The 20,764-nt window shown below is 50.0% G+C and overlaps 1 protein-coding gene across 10 annotated transcripts in view; it reads right to left on the bottom strand.

Moving 5' to 3' along the window:
• Positions 1-20,130, bottom strand: part of LOC115180800 (LIM domain only protein 7) — a gene marked incomplete at its 3' end in the record, with an annotated part of 33,832 nt that extends 13,702 nt beyond the window's left edge. For 7 of the 10 annotated variants that reach the window (XM_029742942.1, XM_029742947.1, XM_029742946.1 and 4 more), the window contains 9 exon segments: positions 267-378; positions 1,702-2,007; positions 3,096-4,155; positions 4,279-4,409; positions 5,727-5,889; positions 7,877-7,906; positions 17,383-17,545; positions 18,913-19,129; positions 19,995-20,130. In XM_029742942.1, coding sequence (XP_029598802.1) covers positions 267-378; positions 1,702-2,007; positions 3,096-4,155; positions 4,279-4,409; positions 5,727-5,889; positions 7,877-7,906; positions 17,383-17,507 — 1,927 coding nt within the window. 10 annotated transcript variants of the gene reach the window in all.
• Positions 20,131-20,764: the final 634 nt, after the last annotated feature.

The raw sequence follows: 20,764 nt of genomic DNA, 5'->3' as shown, positions 1-20,764 counted from the left end.
CCAGTATGTCATTACTAATGACCCCAGACGTGGTCAATTCAAAACGTTTCCAGCACCAAGACACCTTCAGACAAACATATCCCAGATAAAAATTCAGCTGTTTGTTCAAACTTCTAGTCATCCATTACTTACTGTTGTTGGTACATTTCTGTAGGCGTCTTACCTACTTCGGTAAATTCTTATTTGATTACAACCAATGGCAAAAACAAAACAAAAACAGTACACAGGAAATACGTGTCCCCATCCATCCGTGAGTCAACTCTCACCTGGCTGGATGCCTCCGACTCGCGCTCCTGTCGAGTCCCAGTGAGTGTTGAAACCAAAGTGTGGTCGACTGTTAAGCTTCAAGGTAAGACTCACTCTGTCACTGTGACGTACCTGAGGGCGAGAGACACACACACACACACACACACACACACAGGGTGAAGGTGACACCTGGCGATTCAATGTCCCACGGAAACCACAGACCCTCTGACACGCAGCAGCAGGATGCAGGACAGGTTCACCCTGCCCCCCCGTCCTCACTAGGGCAGGTTCACCCCTGCCCCGCCCCTCACTAGGTCAGGTTCACCCCTGCCCCCCCCCCACTAGGTCAGGTTCAACCCCCCCCCCACTAGGTCAGGTTCAACCCCCCCCCACTAGGTCAGGTTCACCCCCCCCCCCCCCTAGGGCAGGTTCAACCCCCCCCCCCCACTAGGGCAGGTTCAACCCCCCCCCCCCACTAGGGCAGGTTCAACCCCCCCCCCCCACTAGGGCAGGTTCAACCCCCCCCCCCACTAGGTCAGGTTCAACCCCCCCCCCCACTAGGGCAGGTTCAACCCCCCCCCCCACTAGGGCAGGTTCAACCCCCCCCCCACTAGGGCAGGTTCAACCCCCCCCCCACTAGGGCAGGTTCAACCCCCCCCCCCACTAGGGCAGGTTCAACCCCCCCCCCACTAGGGCAGGTTCAACCCCCCCCCCCACTAGGGCAGGTTCAACCCCCCCCCCCCCACTAGGGCAGGTTCAACCCCCCCCCCCCCCCTAGGGCAGGTTCAACCCCCCCCCCCCCACTAGGGCAGGTTCAACCCCCCCCCCCCCACTAGGGCAGGTTCAACCCCCCCACTAGGGCAGGTTCAACCCCCCACTAGGGCAGGTTCAACCCCCCCACTAGGGCAGGTTCAACCCCCCCACTAGGGCAGGTTCAACCCCCCCACTAGGGCAGGTTCACCCCCCCCACCAGGGCAGGTTCACCCCCCCCACTAGGGCAGGTTCAACCCCCCCCACTAGGGCAGGTTCAACCCCCCCCACTAGGGCAGGTTCAACCCCCCCCACTAGGGCAGGTTCAACCCCCCCACTAGGGCAGGTTCAACCCCCCCACTAGGGCAGGTTCAACCCCCCACTAGGGCAGGTTCAACCCCCCCACTAGGGCAGGTTCAACCCCCCCCCACTAGGGCAGGTTCAACCCCCCCACTAGGGCAGGTTCAACCCCCCCCACTAGGGCAGGTTCAACCCCCCCACTAGGGCAGGTTCAACCCCCCCCACTAGGGCAGGTTCAATGTCCTTGAATTGTGGAGTGCCAAGATGGCTGCTCAATGGATTCAATACAAGCACCCTAGTCAGCCAGCCAGGGTTTGTACATATCATTGGGTAAAACTCTGGCCCCAATTATGACATCCCAGTGACATCTGATGTGTTTCTGAAGGTAAAGACTGTTGAGCTCACCTGGGCAGATCCGTTCTGTCTGACTGAGACAGGGAGGCTGGGCAGGAGAGAAGGGGGTAAGGGTCCCTTCCGACTGGGTTTGGGGCAGGTGGCAGGTCCAGGACCCCCTCTGGTCTTCAGGATGGAAGGCTGGGTCTGATTCCCACCCTCCTCATTTACTTCCTGGTTCACACCGCTCTGATTGGCCGTGGCCCAGGGCTGAGCTGCGACAGGGACCTCCGAGATAGTGACCATTTTCTGGGGGCGTGAGGGAGCAGTCTTGGTGGAGATCAGAGAACCGTTTCCGTTCTGCAGAGAGTTCCCCAACTGTAATGTGTTGTGGTACAGGGTCAGCCATAGTAGTATGATAGGTGTTGTTATAGGTTACTGGCCCAACGCTCTAACCACTAGGCTACCTGCTGGTTACTGGCCCAACGCTCCAACCACTAGACTACCTGCTGGTTACTGGCCTAACGCTCTAACCACTAGGCTACCTGCTGGTTACTGGCCCAACGCTCCAACCACTAGGCTACCTGCTGGTTACTGGCCCAACGCTCTAACCACTAGGCTACCTGCTGGTAACTGGCCCAACGCTCTAACCACTAGGCTACCTGCTGGTTACTGGCCCAACGCTCCAACCACTAGGCTACCTGCTGGTTACTGGCCCAACGCTCCAACCACTAGGCTACCTGCTGGTTACTGGCCCAACGCTCCAACCACTAGGCTACCTGCTGGTTACTGGCCCAACGCTCTAACCACTAGGCTACCTGCTGGTTACTGGCCCAACGCTCTAACCACTAGGCTACCTGCTGGTTACTGGCCCAACGCTCTAACCACTAGGCTACCTGCTGGTTACTGGCCCAACGCTCTAACCACTAGGCTACCTGCTGGTTACTGGCCCAACGCTCCAACCACTAGGCTACCTGCTGGTTACTGGCCCAACGCTCTAACCACTAGGCTACCTTCCTCCCTATATAGGGAATAGGGTGCCATTGGGCCTCAGGCTGGGCAGTGAGCCAGCCAGCAGCCTCCTGTTATACTACTGCATTATTCATAGGAGATGGAAGAGGATCAAGAAGCACACGGTAACAAGACTACACACACACACACACACACACACACACCTCTCCCTCCACATACTACAAGTACAAACCACACACACACACCTCTCCCTCCACATACTACAAGTACCAAGCACACCTTGAAGGGAGGCAGTAGTATTTAGATAGACAGTGAACACGTGAGCATCCAATCACAAGAGACGTACTATACAACTGTCGCACATCCTACAGAAGAACTGAATACTGAAACACTGTACAAATGAAGGGGGCATTAGTCAGAGAGAGACGGAGGGACACACACAGACGGAGGGACACACACAGACGGAGGGAGAGAGAGACGAAGGCCTTCCTCACGTTGTAGAGCCTGGGTAGCGAGGACACTCTGGAAGACTTGGCTCCAAACGGCTGGGGGGTGAAGCCGGCAGAGAGGCAGGACGAAGAGCCCTCAGACCGGCGGTATCCCCTGGGGAGAGAGGCAGACACCCCAGTCCCTCCTCTTCCTCCTCCCGGAGCCCTGGAGCTGTACCTGTAGAGATGGAGCTCCTGCCGCTGGGGAGCTGAGGCGTGATCCGGGGCCACAGAGGTCAGGGACTGTACAGTAGAGAGGAGAGCTTGGTCTGGGATGTCCATGGAGGCAGAGAGGCTGTGGGAGGAGCTGGTACCGCTGGTTAGGTTTGAGCCGGTACCGTTCACCAGGTCAGAGGTCGTTAGAGAAGAACTGGAACCAGATCCAGTGAGGGTCGTGGGGATTCCTTTTGAGAGCATGGAGATGGTCTGGTCTCGTCCAGTGGAGACCACGAGAGCTGGGCTAGAGATGGTCTGGGCACGGATCTGGGAGGAGAAGGGAGAGGCAGAGTCGGGGAAAGTGGCTAAACCTCCAGCTCCGTCTGGTTCCACCGGTGTGTGACGCCGCCTCTCCCCCAGGACGAGGGGCTCTGATTGGGGCACGGCTCCGGCCGAGGGTCCCTGGGCCTGGAGGGTCAGGCTGGGGGTGGTGAAGGGTTCCGAGGCGCCGGAGCTGTAGGGGGACTCCACGGAGGAGCTGGGGGCCAGCGGGGCTCTGGTGTGGGGTCGGAGCTCCAGGGAACCCTCCTTGACCGAGGCGGGGGCTCTGGTTTGGGCTCGGAGCTCCAGGGAACCCTCCTTGACCGAAGTCGGGGCTCTGGTTTGGGGTCGGAGCTCCAGGGAACCCTCCTTGACCGAGGCGGGGTCTCTGGTTTGGGCTCGGAGCTCCAGGGAACCCTCCTTGACCGAAGTCGGGGCTCTGGTTTGGGGTCGGAGCTCCAGGGAACCCTCCTTGACCGAGGCGGGGTCTCTGGTTTGGGCTCGGAGCTCCAGGGAACCCTCCTTGACCGAGGTGGAGAGAGAGACCTTGTTGTAGCTACTGCTGCATAGGGACTCCTCATCCTCTTCCCTGTGGTACCAGATGAAAAGGAGGAGTAGTAACATATGAATAGTGATGATCATACTACACATCAACGGCCAGGCAGGACGTACTATAAAGTTCATAAAGTCTGTCTCCGTGTCCGTCCCCTACCTGTCCTCTTGTAGGCTCCTGCATGTCCCGACCCCTGCGTTGGCCATCAGGACGACGTTGTCCCTCTCCTGCATCTTCCTCCGCAGGTCACAGTTTGACCTGTGACGCCGGAGCTTCCACTTGGTCAGGTCCTGGCAGGAGGCATCAGGGGGGGGGGGGGGGGGGGGGGGGACACTTAAAACAATGAATTACGACAGAGACAACAACTGCTGTTGAGTTCATTTGTAGCAGCAACAATTAACCCAGTGAAGAGCTCCAGAGAATGTGGTTTTTAAACAGCACTTAACCTCGCTTGGGTAGGGGGTAGTATTTTCACATCCGGATGAAAAGCGTGCTCAAAGTAAACTGCCTGTTACTCAGGCCCAGAAGCTAGGATATGCATATAATTGGTAGATTTGGATAGAAAACACTAAAGCTCCTAAAACTGTTAAAATAATGTCTGAGTATAACAGAACTGGCAAAACCCCGAGGACAAACCATCCCCCTAATTTATTTTATTTTTTAAAAAAATCAGCCACTGATTTCAATGGCTGTCACTTTTATTATAAGGCGAATTCCTCCCAGATCGCAGTTCCTAGGGCTTCCACTAAATGTCGACAGTCTTTAGAAAGAGTTTCATGCTGGTTTTTGGAAAAATGAGGCAGAAATTGTGGTTTGTCTAGGTGGCTCCCATTTTGGATGTAGTGTTTTCCAAGCGTGTGGAAGAGGGCGCATTTTGGTATTTTTTCTCCGGTAAAGACAAGGATTCTCAGTCTTAAATTGTATCGTTTATTTACATATTAGGGTACCTAAGGTTTGATTATAAACGTTGTTTGAGTTGTTTGGAAAAGTTTATTAGTAACGTTTGGGATTCATTTTGATGGAGGGAAAGTGGGTGGATTATTGACTGAAGCACGCCAGCTAAACTGAGTTATGGATATAAAGAAGGACATTATCGAACAAAAGGACCATTTGTGATGTATCTGGGACCTTTTGGAGTGCCAACAGAAGAAGATCAAAAAGGTAAGGCATTTATTATATCGCCATTTCTGACTTTCGTGGCGCACCTGCCTGGTTGAAATATGTTTTTCATGCTTTTGTATGCAGGGCGCTGTCCTCAGATAATCGCATGGAGTACTTTCACCCTAAAGCCTTTTTGAAATCTGACACAGCGGCTGGATTAATAACAAGTTAAGCTTTATTTTGATGTATTACACTTGTGATTTTACGAAAGTTAAATATTTATAAATTCTGTAGTTTGAATTTCGCCCTCTGCAATTTCACCGGATGTTGGCAAGGTGGGACGCTACCGTCCCACCTGCCCATAAGATTAAGAAAGAGATCACCGATTGTAGAATTTCAGTCAGATGGTGATGAGGAAAATGGGACAGGTGAGTAGTTATACTGGGCAGGACGGTACAGGTTATGGACTCCCGTGTGTGTGTGTGTGTGTGTGTGTGTGGACTCACGTTGTGCCACTTAGCCTCACTCTCGTGGACCCGGGCTCTGACCCTCTGCAGCTGGTCCTGGCTCGCGGCGCTGGGGCTTAGCTCCTCTACGCCACCCTCAGAAACCTGGCGCACCGCCTGCGCGGCCGACGGGAATCGCATGATGTCATTCAACGACTTGCTCCTGTTTGTAGTGAAGAGGGAGACGAGAGAGAGACCGAGAGAGAGAGAGAGGGAGACGAGAGAAAGACCGAGAGAGAGAGAGAGAGAACACTGCAGATTGATGATCAGGATTTCATAGTATATTACGTTGTCCAACATTTCACCACACGCAGCAGTAGAAAGTGCCAAGCCGGCAGACTGTGCCAAACCAAGCCAGCCAGCCAGCAGGCAGACTGTGCCAAACCAAGCCAGCCAGCCAGCAGGCAGACTGTGCCAAACCAAGCCAGCCAGCCAGCAGGCAGACTGTGCCAAACCAAGCCAGCCAGCCAGCAGGCAGACTGTGCCAAACCAAGCCAGCCAGCCAGCAGGCAGACTGTGCCAAACCAAGCCAGCCAGCCAGCAGGCAGACTGTGCCAAACCAAGCCAGCCCGCAGACTGTGCCAAACCAAGCCAGCCCGCAGACTGTGCTAAACCAAGCCAGCCAGCCAGCCAGCAGGCAGACTGTGCCAAACCAAGCCAGCCAGCCAGCCAGCAGGCAGACTGTGCCAAACCAAGCCAGCCAGCCCGCAGACTGTGCTAAACGCAATGGTGTGAAGTACTTAAGTAAAAATACTTTAAAAAAGTACTACTTCAGTAGTATCTGTACTTTACTGTTTGTATTTTTTACAACTTATACTTTCCAACATTCTTAAAAAAAGAATGTACTTCGTTCTATACATTTTCCCGACACCAAAAACTACGTTACATTCTGAACGCTTGACAGGATAACAAAACGGTCCAACTCAAACACGTTTTGTTTAACTAGGCAAGTCCCTTAAGAACAAATTCTTATTTACAGTGACGGCCTACACCGGCCAAACCCAGATGACCCTGGGCCAAATGTGCGCTGCCCTACGGGACTCCCAATCACGGCCGGTTGTGATACAGCCTGGATTCGAACCAGGGTGTCTGTAGTGACGCCTCAAGCACTGCGATGCAGTGCCTTAATACCGCTGCGCCACTCGGGAGCCCAAAAGAGAACATCCCTGGTCCTCCCTACTGCCTCTGATCTGGTGGACTCACTAAACAGAGAACATCCCTGGTCATCCCTACTGCCTCTGATCTGGAGGACTCACTAAACAGAGAACATCCCTGGTCGTCCCTACTGCCTCTGATCTGGAGGACTTACTGAACAGAGAACATCCCTGGTCATCCCTACTACCTCTGATCTGGAGGACTCACTGAACACAAAACGCTTCATTTGTAAATGTGTTGGACTGTGCCACTGGCTACCCGTAAATAAAAATAAATGCCATCTGGTTTGCTTAATGTAAGGAAATTGGAAAATATTTACACTTACTTCTGCTACCAATGTAGATTTAACACCAAATACTTTTACTCAAGTAGTGTCTTACTGGGTTACTTTCACTTGACATTTTCTATTAAAAGATAGTTTTACTCAAGTATGACAATTAGGTACTTTAGCCAGCAGGTTGGGCGCCAAAGCCAAGCGAGCCCAGCAGGGGGGGCCCCAAAGCCAAGCGAGCCCAGCAGGGGGGGGGGGCCCCAAAGCCAAGCGAGCCCAGCAGGGGGGGCCCCCAAAGCCAAGCGAGCCCAGCAGGGGGGGGGGCCCCAAAGCCAAGCGAGCCCCAGCAGGGAGGGCCCCAAAGCCAAGCGAGCCCAGCAGGGGGGGGGGCCCAAAGCCAAGCGAGCCCAGCAGGGGGGGGGGCCCAAAGCCAAGCGAGCCCAGCAGGGAGGGCCCCAAAGCCAAGCGAGCCCAGCAGGGAGGGCCCCAAAGCCAAGCGAGCCCAGCAGGGGGGGGCCCCAAAGCCAAGCGAGCCCAGCAGGGGGGGGCCCCAAAGCCAAGCGAGCCCCAGCAGGGAGGGGGCCCCAAAGCCAAGCGAGCCCAGCAGGGAGGGCCCCAAAGCCAAGCGAGCCCAGCAGGGGGGGGGGGGGGGGGCAAAGCCAAGCGAGCCCAGCAGGGAGGCGCTAAAGCCAAGCGAGCCCAGAAGGAGGCGTCATTAACTCACCATATCCATCCTGGGTTTACCTCCAAGTCTCTACAGGAACCAGAGAAAGACCAGACCACTGTACACTCAGATACATGCCATTTAGCAGATCCACTTATTCAAATCAACTCAAGAGTTTTTATTTAACCAGCTAGGCTAGTTGAGAACAAGTTCTCATTTGCAACTGCAATCTGGCCAAGAAAGCAAAGCAGTTCAACACAGTAACACATGGAATAAACAAAACATACAATAATACAGCAGAAAAATCTATAATAATTGATACTTACATTTTTTTCCCCCCCCACCTCCCCAGCCCTGGTATTACAGCCCTGGTATTACAGCCCTGGTATTACAGCCCTGGTATTACAGCCCTGGTATTACAGCCCTGGTATTACAGCCCTGGTGACACCAGCGGTAATTGAACATACAGCCCTGGTATTACAGCCCTGGTATTACAGCCCTGGTGACACCAGCGGTAATTGAACCTACAGCCCTGGGATTACGGCCCTGGTGACACCAGGGGTAATTGAACCTACAGCCCTGGTATTACGGTACTGGTGACACCAGCGGTAATTGAACCTACAGCCCTGGTATTACAGCCCTGGTGACACCAGCGGTAATTGAACCTACAGCCCTGGTATTGTAAGTGCCATGTTCTACCAACTGAGCCACACACAGAACCAGGAAATATTCCCTCTCTAGAACCCCACTCTAGAACCCCGTAGCAGTGAAAACCAGGTTCAGTATCCCGATACCAGGTAGCATGACAAAATCAATATTATTAAATTTAATGTAGGCATTAATTAATGAATAACACTATTTTATTTTTGGTAAATAAAAAAAATATAAGGTAATAATTTATTTTTAAGGTAAATTTAAATTGATTAAACTGGGTAAACCAAGATGTCACCAAGGTCTATTCACAATACAGGGGAACGAATACTCAACAGGAATGTGTGCCTGCATCGAGTCACTGAGCTGGTTTAGGCTGATTTCATTCATGAGACAGGATGGAAAAACAACCCGTTTTCCCTTCCATTTAAGGACTTCATTGTACTGATCAACATTTGCATAAAAAGAAGCAATATATTTTATCAAAGTGCTCTCTGACCTATGCTCTCATTTCACACACAGGCAGCCTTCAGTCAAGATTATCTTGACAGAGAGACGTTTTTGCTGACTAGCAGCAATATTTTGAATCATGGTTTGCATATTATAAAACAGACAAGGTAAGGTAGTGAATTGATGTTGGTTTCAGCTGTAAGCTAGCAAGGAAAGTTAGCTTTGTAGGCTATCAATACCTTACTGCAATTTGGAAAGTGTTCTAGACATTGTTTTTGGGAACATGAAACAAATTTCAACATCTCTACACGGCCGTGTTGAATTATTCACGCGTGTTAACTTCTGTGCAGGATAAGTGGCGGTACAGTCCAGACTCCCAGTGAATCCAGTGGTTCCTCAGGACAGACTAGAGTCAGTATGAGAGAGGAGATAACATGATACAGTCCAGACTCCCAGCGGTTCCCCGGGACAGACTCCCAGCGGTTCCCCGGGACAGACTCCCAGCGGTTCCCCGGGACAGACTCCCAGCGGTTCCCCGGGACAGACTCCCAGCGGTTCCCCGGGACAGACTCCCAGCGGTTCCCCGGGACAGACTCCCAGCGGTTCCCCGGGACAGACTCCCAGCGGTTCCCCGGGACAGACTCCCAGCGGTTCCTCGGGACAGACTCCCAGCGGTTCCTCGGGACAGACTCCCAGCGGTTCCTCAGTCCAGACTGGAGCCAACAATGAGGAAGTGGAGCAGTGACAGGACGCACGCTATAACAGGACATCTGCTGCGCTGACAGACAGATCCTCTCAAATCATTTAGACGTCAGACACATTTGATAGAAATACCAAAAGTAACCAATTCTAGTACCGAACCCTTTTCTCATGTTCTAGTATAAAATAAATAGATATTTTTTTAAACATACCGATGTTTCAGTGTACCGTGCAACTCTAGTGACAAACAAGGACGACGTCCAACCCATCCCTATTCACACCGGGCCGCGACCGACGCGGATCAGCGAGGACAACGGTCCAAACATTCAGATGGCACGCAGGCCGTGAGCGAAGCTGAACATTCATCACACCAACGCCAAATACTTTGAAAAAAAAAAAACACCATCTTGGTTTATTGACCAACTGTTACATTGTTAGTTTAGTACATCACAGTTGAAATGTGAAATCAAAAAAAAAAAAAAAACACATTTTCTCAGGCACTTCTTATAACCAGGAAGCCGTGTGTGTGGGAGACAAGACAGAGAGATTGGAGTTATAACTCCAATGTCAACAATACACCTTTGGCATTAAGAAAATACTTCAATAAAAACTTTCCAGCCTCATTACTTTGGAAGCACAGTTACAGGCCAATATTATTTGCATGATGATTATGGGTAAGCATGTAGCTTACATTAAAACACAAAAGGACTCCAGTACTGCCCTTGGCAGTAGATTTTTTAAACGGAAGGCTCTGTCCCTGCCTATGTGACTGAAGTGATAAGCTCGTCGCAGGTTGTTTATAAGCTATAAATTGTCACAATGACGTGGTTTAAAAGTAGGCTTGGGGGTGGGCCTACTGGGGGTGCGCATACTGGGGGTGGGCCTACTGGGGGTGGGCCTACTGGGGGTGCGATTTGGAAATAGCCACGGGAATGATTTTTTTCAAATAGCGCAAAAAAAAAAATATATATTTCTTTGAAGTTAATATATTTGAATATTAGATGGATACTTTAAGTAAAATACCTGCAGTCAACTTGTACAATATGTTAGGAGATAAAGATGGCGTTCGTTTTACCGGTCACAAATTTTTCCCCATAATGAAGCTTACCGGTAGGTAGTCCCCAGTCATGTGACGTTGAGTCTCCATTATGAAGCTCACAGGTAGGTAGTCCCCAGTCATGTGACGTTGAGGCCGGAGCGTTGAGTCTCCATTATGAAGCTTACCGGTAGGTAGTCCCCAGTCATGTGACGTTGAGGCCGGAGCGTTGAGTCTCCATTATGAAGCTTACCGGTAGGTAGTCCCCAGTCATGTGACGTTGAGGCCGGAGCGTTGAGTCTCTCCCTGTTGTGCAGAATGCACCAGGTGATCTAACTACAGGATGGAATTCACAACTAAATGTTTCCCAGAGAGATTTAACTTAGAACTGTTAAGTTAGTTGTACGAGGGGTGGGACTAAAAGCTCACGATCTATGATACTTAAACATTGTGTTTTTCATTAATATCTAGATGTAAAAAAACATATATATTTTTTAAACCTTTATTTAACTTGGCAAGTCAGTGAAGAACAAATTCTTATTTTCAATGACGGCCTAGGAACAGTGGGTTAACTGCCTTGTTCATGGGCAGAACGACATATTTTTACCTTGTCAGCTTTGGGATTTGATCTTGCAACCTTTCGGTTACTAGTCCATCTCTCTAACCACTAGGCTACCCTGCCAGCCAAGGACTATTTGACCTACTCATTCAAGTGTTTTCTTTATTTTTACTATTTTCTACATTAAGAATTATAGTAAAGACATCAAAACTATGAAAACATACATATGGAATCATGTAGTGACCAAAAAAAAAAAAAAAAAAGAAGTGTTACACAAATCAATTTTACATTCTGACCTTCATGTCTTAAAGTAATGATGGACTGTCATTTCTCTTTGCTTATTTGAGCTGTTCTTGCCATAATATGGACTAGGTCTTTTAGCCCTATCTGGCATCTTCTATATACCACCCCTACCTTGTCAACACAACGGATTGGCTCAAACGCAATAAGGAGGAAAGAAATTCCATTAATTAACTTAAGGCACAGCCGTTAATTGAAACGCATTCCAGGTGACTACCTCATGAAGCTGGTTGAGAGAATGCCAAGAGTGTGCAAAGCTGTCACCAAGGCAAAAGGGTGGCTACTTTGAAGAATCTCAAATATATTTTGATTTGTTTAACACTTTGCTTACTACATGATTCCATGTGTGTTATTTCATAGTTTGTCTTCACTATTATGCTACAATATAGAAAATAGTAAAAATAAAGAAAAACCCTTGAATGAGTAGAGGTGTCCAAACTTTTGACTGGTACTGTATATCAACATATCTAATTAATTTATTCTTGCTGGGTAACTACTGTTTACTTATTTTTTTTAAGTGCCAAGTAAAATATGTAGAAAGTACACAAGACAAAGCTGTAAAAACAAGGTTTATTTTTGTCCAAAAGGGTGTTGGGCCCCAATTATTATTTTTTTCAGTTATAAAATAAATTAAAGTTAACGTCTAAAAACGTACTAAATGCTCTGGTTAGCTAATTTAGTAGGTAGTTAGCTACCTAGGTAAGTGGTTAGCTAATTTAATAGCTAGTTAGCTACCTAACTAGGTGGTTAGCTAATTTAATAGCTCGTTAGCTACCTAGCTAAGTGGTTAGCTTCTTCCAAAATCAAGCTTTGCGTGATAACAGATAATCCCCTCCTGGATCAAGATCCTTGCGGGCTAATATTTGCTTTCTGCGTGCAGCAAAGTGAGTAGCATTTTTTGAATTACTTGTATAACTTCAATAGTTGGGATGTCTGTCCAGCAAATAGATTAGGTCGCAATGCGTCTGTTAGCGTTAAATTAGCATTCTCTATGGGATTTTACATGTAGTTGTTAGCATTGCTAACCTTCGGATTACAGAGGCTTAGCGGAGTTTGAAAATAGCAGCCCTTGTGTTCAGTGCCGGTATTACTGAATATCTCAGGACGGAACAAGGTCGGTATGAAGACATGGCAATCTGGATACCACACAAGCCTGGTTTAAAATCTACCCCATCGGAAATAGCTCATTTTCAGTTGCACAAAGCACAGGAATGAAGGTACAGTCGGGATGGGGGTGGCTGGAGGGATGGGGGTAGCTGGTAGCTGGAGGGATGGGGGTGGCTGGAGGGATGGGGGTGGCTGGAGGGATGGGGGTGGCTGGAGGGAGGGCAGACAAGAAAGGAACAACGAGCCAGGGAGTGATGTCACAGCCTGAATCATCCTGAGGAAACGCTCGTCTTTCGGCTACAAAACAGGAGAGAAGAGGGGAAGGAGAGAGAAGGAAAGGGATGAAACTGAGGAACAGAGGAGAGATACAAGGCAAGATCAACAGAGGAACAGAGGAGAGATACAAGGCAAGATCAACAGAGGAACAGAGGAGAGATACAAGGCAAGATCAACAGAGGAACAGAGGAGAGATACAAGGCAAGATCAACAGAGGAACAGAGGAGAGATACAAGGCAAGATCAACAGAGGAACAGAGGAGAGATACAAGGCAAGATCAACAGAGGAACAGAGGAGAGATACAAGGCAAGATCAACAGAGGAACAGAGGAGAGATACAAGGCAAGATCAACAGAGGAACAGAGGAGAGATACAAGGCAAGATCAACAGAGGAACAGAGGAGAGATACAAGGCAAGATCAACAGAGGAACAGAGGAGAGATACAAGGCAAGATCAACAGAGGAACAGAGGAGAGATACAAGGCAAGATCAACAGAGGAACAGAGGAGAGATACAAGGCAAGATCAACAGAGGAACAGAGGAGAGATACAAGGCAAGATCAACAGAGGAACAGAGGAGAGATACAAGGCAAGATCAACAGAGGAACAGAGGAGAGATACAAGGCAAGATCAACAGAGGAACAGAGGAGAGATACAAGGCAAGATCAACAGAGGAACAGAGGAGAGATACAAGGCAAGATCAACAGAGGAACAGAGGAGAGATACAAGGCAAGATCAACAGAGGAACAGAGGAGAGATACAAGGCAAGATCAACAGAGGAACAGAGGAGAGATACAAGGCAAGATCAACAGAGGAACAGAGGAGAGATACAAGGCAAGATCAACAGAGGAACAGAGGAGATATACAAGGCAAGATCAACAGAAAACAAAAAGTTGAGCCAAAACAAAAAGATGGAAATTCCTAAAATGTAGAGAGAATGAACTAAGACATGTGAAAAGCAGAGCAAAGCGTTGATGTTAAAGTTTCGGGATTACACGCTGAGGCCTTTTAACGTTTAGAGCATTGAGGTATTCTGGTTCTCACGCAAGAGTTGAACACCAAACGTCAAGCATTATCCAAACCCAGCCATGGCCCAAGACCCACATCTACCTGTACCAGGGTTAGGGATAGAGTTAGCATTATCCAAACCCAGCCATGGCCCAAGACCCACATCTACCTGTACCAGGGTTAGGGATAGAGTTAGCATTATCCAAACCCAGCCATGGCCCAAGACCCACATCTACCTGTACCAGGGTTAGGGATAGAGTTAGCATTATCCAAGCCCAGTCATGGCCCAAGACCCACATCTACCTGTACCAGGGTTAGGGATAGAGTTAGCATTATCCAAACCCAGCCATGGCCCAAGACCCACATCTACCTGTACCAGGGTTAGGGATAGAGTCAGGATTATTCAAACCCTGTCCCTGTACCAGGGTTAGGGACAGAGTCAGGATTATTCAAACCCAGTCCCTGTACCAGGGTTAGGGATAGAGTCAGGATTATTCAAACCCAGTCCCTGTACCAGGGTTAGGGATAGAGTCAGGATTATTCAAACCCAGTCCCTGAACCAGGGTTAGGGATAGAGTCAGGATTATTCAAACCCAGTCATGATGTAGTTTCTGTACCAGGGTTAGGGATAGAGTCAGGATTATTCAAACCCAGTCACATGCCACAGTAACGGGACAGAGCCAGACCTGAATCTGAACATCTTGCGGTACCAGGGTCTCCTCTGAGAGCCCAGCCTGATGGTCCTGACGTGAACCTCCTCCTCGGGAGTCCAATAGCGAGGCAGGAAGCGGTTGTAGCCAGGGTTGGAGGAGGTCTGGTGGAGGGCCAGTTCCACCCGCCGAGCGTACAGATCATCTTTGACAGGGTCAGGATCCTCTCCCCCTTCCTCAGAGTCTTCCTCACACAGCGCCATCAGGAGGAGTTCCTCGTCGATGGAGCGCTCCGCCTCGGAGAGGAAGGTGGGGGTGATTGAGGACGGGGGGTCGTGGAACGAGTTGGGAGGGAACGGAGACACTGCAGTACTGCTGCTGTTGAACCAGAGGACAGACCGGGACATCTGTCCATGTTAACAGTGGACATTCCCAATACAAAAACACAGTTGGTCCCTTACAGCGAGGCGTCAAGTAAAGAGTTAGGAGCACTGGTCACACAATGCTGTGGAACTGCTGCTCACCAGAGCCGTCTGCGTTATAGTCGTCGTCAACGTCACTCTGAAGTGGACAAAACGCCGACTAAACACTTCCACAAGCAACCCGGGGGCCTTTGGGTAGAGTTAGGAGCAGCCACACCTTTCACAGTTCCAACACTACATCTCCATGTTGAGCACAAACCACAGGGTTAGCGGAAAACAACAGCTAGCTCTGTTCCAGGAATGTCATGGCAACAGGCAAACTACTTCATCTTATTTAACCAAACTTGTTTTGTTGGAGTCTAGAGGGAACAAAGACACTCCCAGAGTCAACACAAACCACCTTGCGGCAGTTGAAGAAAATTAAATGTCAGTAATTCAGACGAAACGACCAGCCTCACGCTAGTAGTTTCAGTAGCTGTTAGCTTGACGACAGGACCGGCCTCACGCTAGTAGTTTCAGTAGCTGTTAGCGGCCTCACACTAGTAGTTTTAGTAGCTGTTAGCTTGACGACAGGACCGGCCTCACGCTAGTAGTTTCAGTAGCTGTTAGCTTGACGACAGGACCGGCCTCACGCTAGTAGTTTCAGTAGCTGTTAGCTTGACGACAGGACCGGCCTCACGCTAGTAGTTTCAGTAGCTGTTAGCGGCCTCACGCTAGTAGTTTCAGTAGCTGTTAGCTTGACGACAGGACCGGCCTCACGCTAGTAGTTTCAGTAGCTGTTAGCTTGACGACAGGACCGGCCTCACGCTAGTAGTTTCCGTAGCTGTTAGCTTGACGACAGGACCGGCCTCACGCTAGTAGTTTCCGTAGCTGTTAGCTTGACGACAGGACCGGCCTCACGCTAGTAGTTTCCGTAGCTGTTAGCTTGACGACAGGACCGGCCTCACGCTAGTAGTTTCCGTAGCTGTTAGCTTGACGACAGGACCGGCCTCACGCTAGTAGTTTCCGTAGCTGTTAGCTTGACGACAGGACCGGCCTCACGCTAGTAGTTTCCGTAGCTGTTAGCTTGACGACAGGACCGGCCTCACGCTAGTAGTTTCAGTAGCTGTTAGCTTGACGACGGGACCGGCCTCACGCTAGTAGTTTCAGTAGCTGTTAGCTTGACGACAGGTCCGGCCTCACGCTAGTAGTTTCAGTAGCTGTTAGCTTGACGACAGGATCGGCCTCACGCTAGTAGTTTCAGTAGCTGTTAGCTTGACGATGATCACAACCCTGATATAAAGCCATTAAACACAAAAGCCTCTCTCTCTCTGTCTGACCTGGGAGAGAACACTGCGGTGTGTCTGGAAGGGGTGTCAATCCTAAACAGGTGAGGGCTTCCTGTCCACAGCCTCAACGTGCCCTGCGGGCTCATGGGTACCGCAAAATTTGTGGGCGTGGCTGGTGAAGGGGAGCGGAACCGTCGACTGGCCAGGTCGTCTGCGACGACGTCCGGCTGGGGCCGGTCGGCGTCCGAGTCGCTGTCGCTATGGTAAGCCCACTGGAGGAAGGCCTCCACATCAGGCAGTTGGGGGAGGGGCGGGCTCAGAGGAGGAGGGGCCAAACTGATCAGAGACCAAATCAGCAATCAGAGTTAAATCAACATGAGGTTTGGTTCCTATGTGACAATGTTCTTTTTTTTTTTTAAACAGTCGATTCCAACTGTATTACATTGTGTATTACATCAGCACGCCTACGTGTATTACATCAGCACGGCTACACAACGATGTGTATTACATCAGCACGCCTACACAACGATGTGTATTACATCAGCACGCCTACACAACTATGTGTATTACATCAGCACGCCTACACAACTATGTGTATTACATCAGCACGCCTACACAACGATGTGTATTACATCAGCACGTCTACACAACGATGTGTATTACATCAGCACGTCTACACAACGATGTGTATTACATCAGCACGTCTACACAACGATGTGTATTACAATCAGCACGTCTACACAACGATGTGTATTACATCAGCACGTCTACACAACGATGTGTATTACATCAGCACGTCTACACAACGATGTGTATTACATCAGCACGTCTACACAACGATGTGTATTACATCAGCACGTCTACACAACGATGTGTATTACATCAGCACGTCTACACAACGATGTGTATTACATCAGCACGTCTACACAACGATGTGTATTACATCAGCACGTCTACACAACGATGTGTATTACATCAGCACGTCTACACCTACACAACAGAGCTGAATAGAAACCGCCAACCCCATGCAAATTCAACTAGCAGAAAACTAAAACGTGGTACCTCAAGTAAAGCAGCTAACTAAACAAAGATGAACAATTGTTCTTTAAAACCAGTCATTGCGTAGGTATGACATCACAGTACCTGGTGAGAGGGCTGGGGATGCAGCCCTTTATTGGCTTGTCCTCCCGTTTCCTCCTCTGGAAGGGTGCAGGAACGTTTCCCCAGTTCCTCTGTTGTCCCGAGTCTCTGCCCTCCGCCGCCTTCATCCTAAAACAGTTCTCTGCCTCCACGTCACTGCTGGAGTCTGGGGATGGGAGGGGAGGAAGGAAGGACAGCAGCTCACAGACCAGTAGACGAGTCCAACAACAGACAGGGAAAAGGAGAAGATAATGAACCTAGACAGCCAACGGTGGAGCGGCATTAGGGAGCATCCCTAACAAAGTCCCAAATGGAGCCCTGTACCCTACGTAGTGCACTACGTAGGGAATAGGGCTCTGGTCTAAAGCACTGCACTACGTAGGGAATAGGGCTCTGGTCTATAGTAGTGCACTACGTAGGGAATAGGGCTCTGGTCTATAGTAGTGCACTACATAGGGAATAGGGCTCTGGTCTATAGTAGTGCACTACATAGGGAATAGGGCTTTATAGGGCTCTGGTCTATAGTAGTGCACTACATAGGGAATAGGGCTCTGGTCTATAGTAGTGCACTACATAGGGAATAGGGCTCTGGTCTATAGTAGTACCACTACATAGGGAATAGGGCTCTGGTCTATAGTAGTACCACTACATAGGGAATAGGGCTCTGGTCTATAGTAGTACCACTACATAGGGAATAGGGCTCTGGTCTATAGTAGTGCACTACATAGGGAATAGGGCTCTGGTCTATAGTAGTGCACTATATAGGGAATAGGGCTCTGGTCTATAGTAGTGTACTATATAGGGAATAGGGCTCTGGTCTATAGTAGTGCACTATATAGGGAATAGGGCTCTGGTCTAAAGTAGTGCACTACATAGGGAATAGGGCTCTGGTCTAAAGTAGTGCACTACATAGGGAATAGGGTTCTGGTCTAAAGTAGTGCACTACATAGGGAATAGGGTTCTATAGGGCTCTGGTCTAAAGTAGTGCACTACATAGGGAATAGGGTTCTGGTCTATAGTAGTGCACTACATAGGGAACAGGGCTCCATTTGGGACGCATCCTGAGACTAGCCTCTTAGCGTCCTGCGCCCCACCTCTGGCCCGCTCCAGTCATGAGACGTGTCCATTATCAGACCCGTGTGGAACCAGATGGAATGTCTCACTGAGAGGAGACAGCTGGCAGGACGGGAGCAGGGAGAGGACATAGCCGTAAGCACGGCCTCCTCTGGGAAGAGCGGCATTCCTGACCACTGTAAGCACGGCCTCCTCTGGGAAGAGCGGCATTCCTGACCACTGTAAGCACGGCCTCCTCTGGGAAGAGCGGCATTCCTGACCACTGTAAGCATGACCTCCTCTGGGAAGAACGGCATTCCTGATTGGGACTGCTAATATTCTGACCGTTAAACTTTGGATACTGTTAGTAGAGTATTTACGTATCCACCGGGAACTCTCCACATCCTGCGTTTACCGTATTCTGAAAACACACACACACACACACACACACACACACAATATATATATTCCAGTCGTTACCCTCGCTGCCGGCCCTCAGGATGGAGTCAGAGATATAGCTGAGGGTACGTGGCGACTCGGCCGAGTCAAAGCTCAGGACCGAGTTAAAGCTCTCTACCGAGTCCTCTCTGCTGTAGCCTGGTGGCTGGGACTGGGTTAGAGGTAACAGTTCATCATCCTGCTCTGGGTAGCTCACGTCCCCGTCCTTCACACTGCCTCTGGGGGTTTCTTCTAGAGCCTGGAGGGGGGGGGGGACGACACACAGGGGAGATTACAATCCTTTAGAAGGAAACCCACAGGGGAGATTACAATCCTTTAGAAGGAAACCAACACACAGGGGAGATTACAATCCTTTAGAAGGAAACCAACACACAGGGGAGATTACAATCCTTTAGAAGGAAACCCACAGGGGAGATTACAATCCTTTAGAAGGAAACCCACAGGGGAGATTACAATCCTTTAGAAGGAAACCCACAGGGGAGATTACAATCCTTTAGAAGGAAACAAACAGGGGAGATTACAATCCTTTAGAAGGAAACCCACAGGGGAGATTACAATCCTTTAGAAGGAAACACACAGGGGAGATTACAATCCTTTAGAAGGAAACAAACAGGGGAGATTACAATCCTTTAGAAGGAAACAAACAGGGGAGATTACAATCCTTTAGAAGGAAACAAACAGGGGAGATTACAATCCTTTAGAAGGAAACAAACAGGGGAGATTACAATCCTTTAGAAGGAAACAAACAGGGGAGATTACAATCCTTTAGAAGGAAACAAACAGGGGGGGTATTTGAAATGCAAACTCAAAGCTAAATAAAATGCACGTTTCTAAAAATCCATTGGTTTCATTGTACAGGGCAAAGTACATCAGGCAAGGCACATGTATTAGCCCCAGTTCTGGAGAACAGAGAGGAACACAACCATAGACAGAGATAAACCCAGTGGGTCCAGACAGAGGAACAGAACCATAGACAGAGATAAACCCAGTGGGTCCAGGTCTGGGGTTCAGACAGAGGAGCAGTACCATAGACAGAGATAAGCCTAGTGGTCCCTAGAAGGTCTTGAGGTTCAGCTGAGGGTTAAAGTGAGGGAGTGTGTTACCTTGGACAGAGCGATGCCCAGTAGTCCCTCGAATGCTTTGAGGTTGAGTTGAGGTCCAGAGTAGAAGGGGTCCACCTGGGCCTTCCGACCCAGCCAGTAGATGGTGATTAAAACCTGGAGGAGAGATCACTGCATTGGGCGGGAACTTTATCCTTCATTATTTTGTAGAGGACGGTCGCAGCAGGGCCGCTTCCTGTTCCCGCGGAGACTAGAGGACAGTCGCAGCAGGGCCGCTTCCTGTTCCCGCGGAGACTAGAGGACAGTCGCAGCAGGGCCGCTTCCTGTTACCGCGTAGACTAGAGGACAGTCGCAGCGGGGCCGCTTCCTGTTACCGCGTAGACTAGAGGACAGTCGCAGCAGGGCCGCTTCCTGTCACCGCGTAGACTAGAGGACAGTCGCAGCAGGGCCGCTTCCTGTTACCACGTAGACTAGAGGACAGTCGCAGCAGGGCCGCTTCCTGTTACCACGTCGACTAGAGGACAGTCGCAGCGGGGCCGCTTCCTGTCACCGCGTAGACTAGAGGACAGTCGCAGCAGGGCCGCTTCCTGTTACCGCGGAGACTAGAGGCCAGTCGCAGCGGGGCCGCTTCCTGTTACCTCGTCGACTAGAGGACAGTCGCAGCAGGGCCGCTTCCTGTTACCGCGTAGACTAGAGGACAGTCGCAGCGGGGCCGCTTCCTGTTACCACGTAGACTAGAGGACAGTCGCAGCGGGGCCGCTTCCTGTCACCACGTAGACTAGAGGACAGTCGCAGCAGGGCCGCTTCCTGTT

This window comes from Salmo trutta, unplaced genomic scaffold (genome assembly GCF_901001165.1).
Source record: "Salmo trutta unplaced genomic scaffold, fSalTru1.1, whole genome shotgun sequence".
NCBI classification, from domain to species: Eukaryota; Metazoa; Chordata; class Actinopteri; order Salmoniformes; family Salmonidae; genus Salmo; species Salmo trutta.
This window is presented reverse-complemented; position numbering and strand designations above follow the sequence as displayed.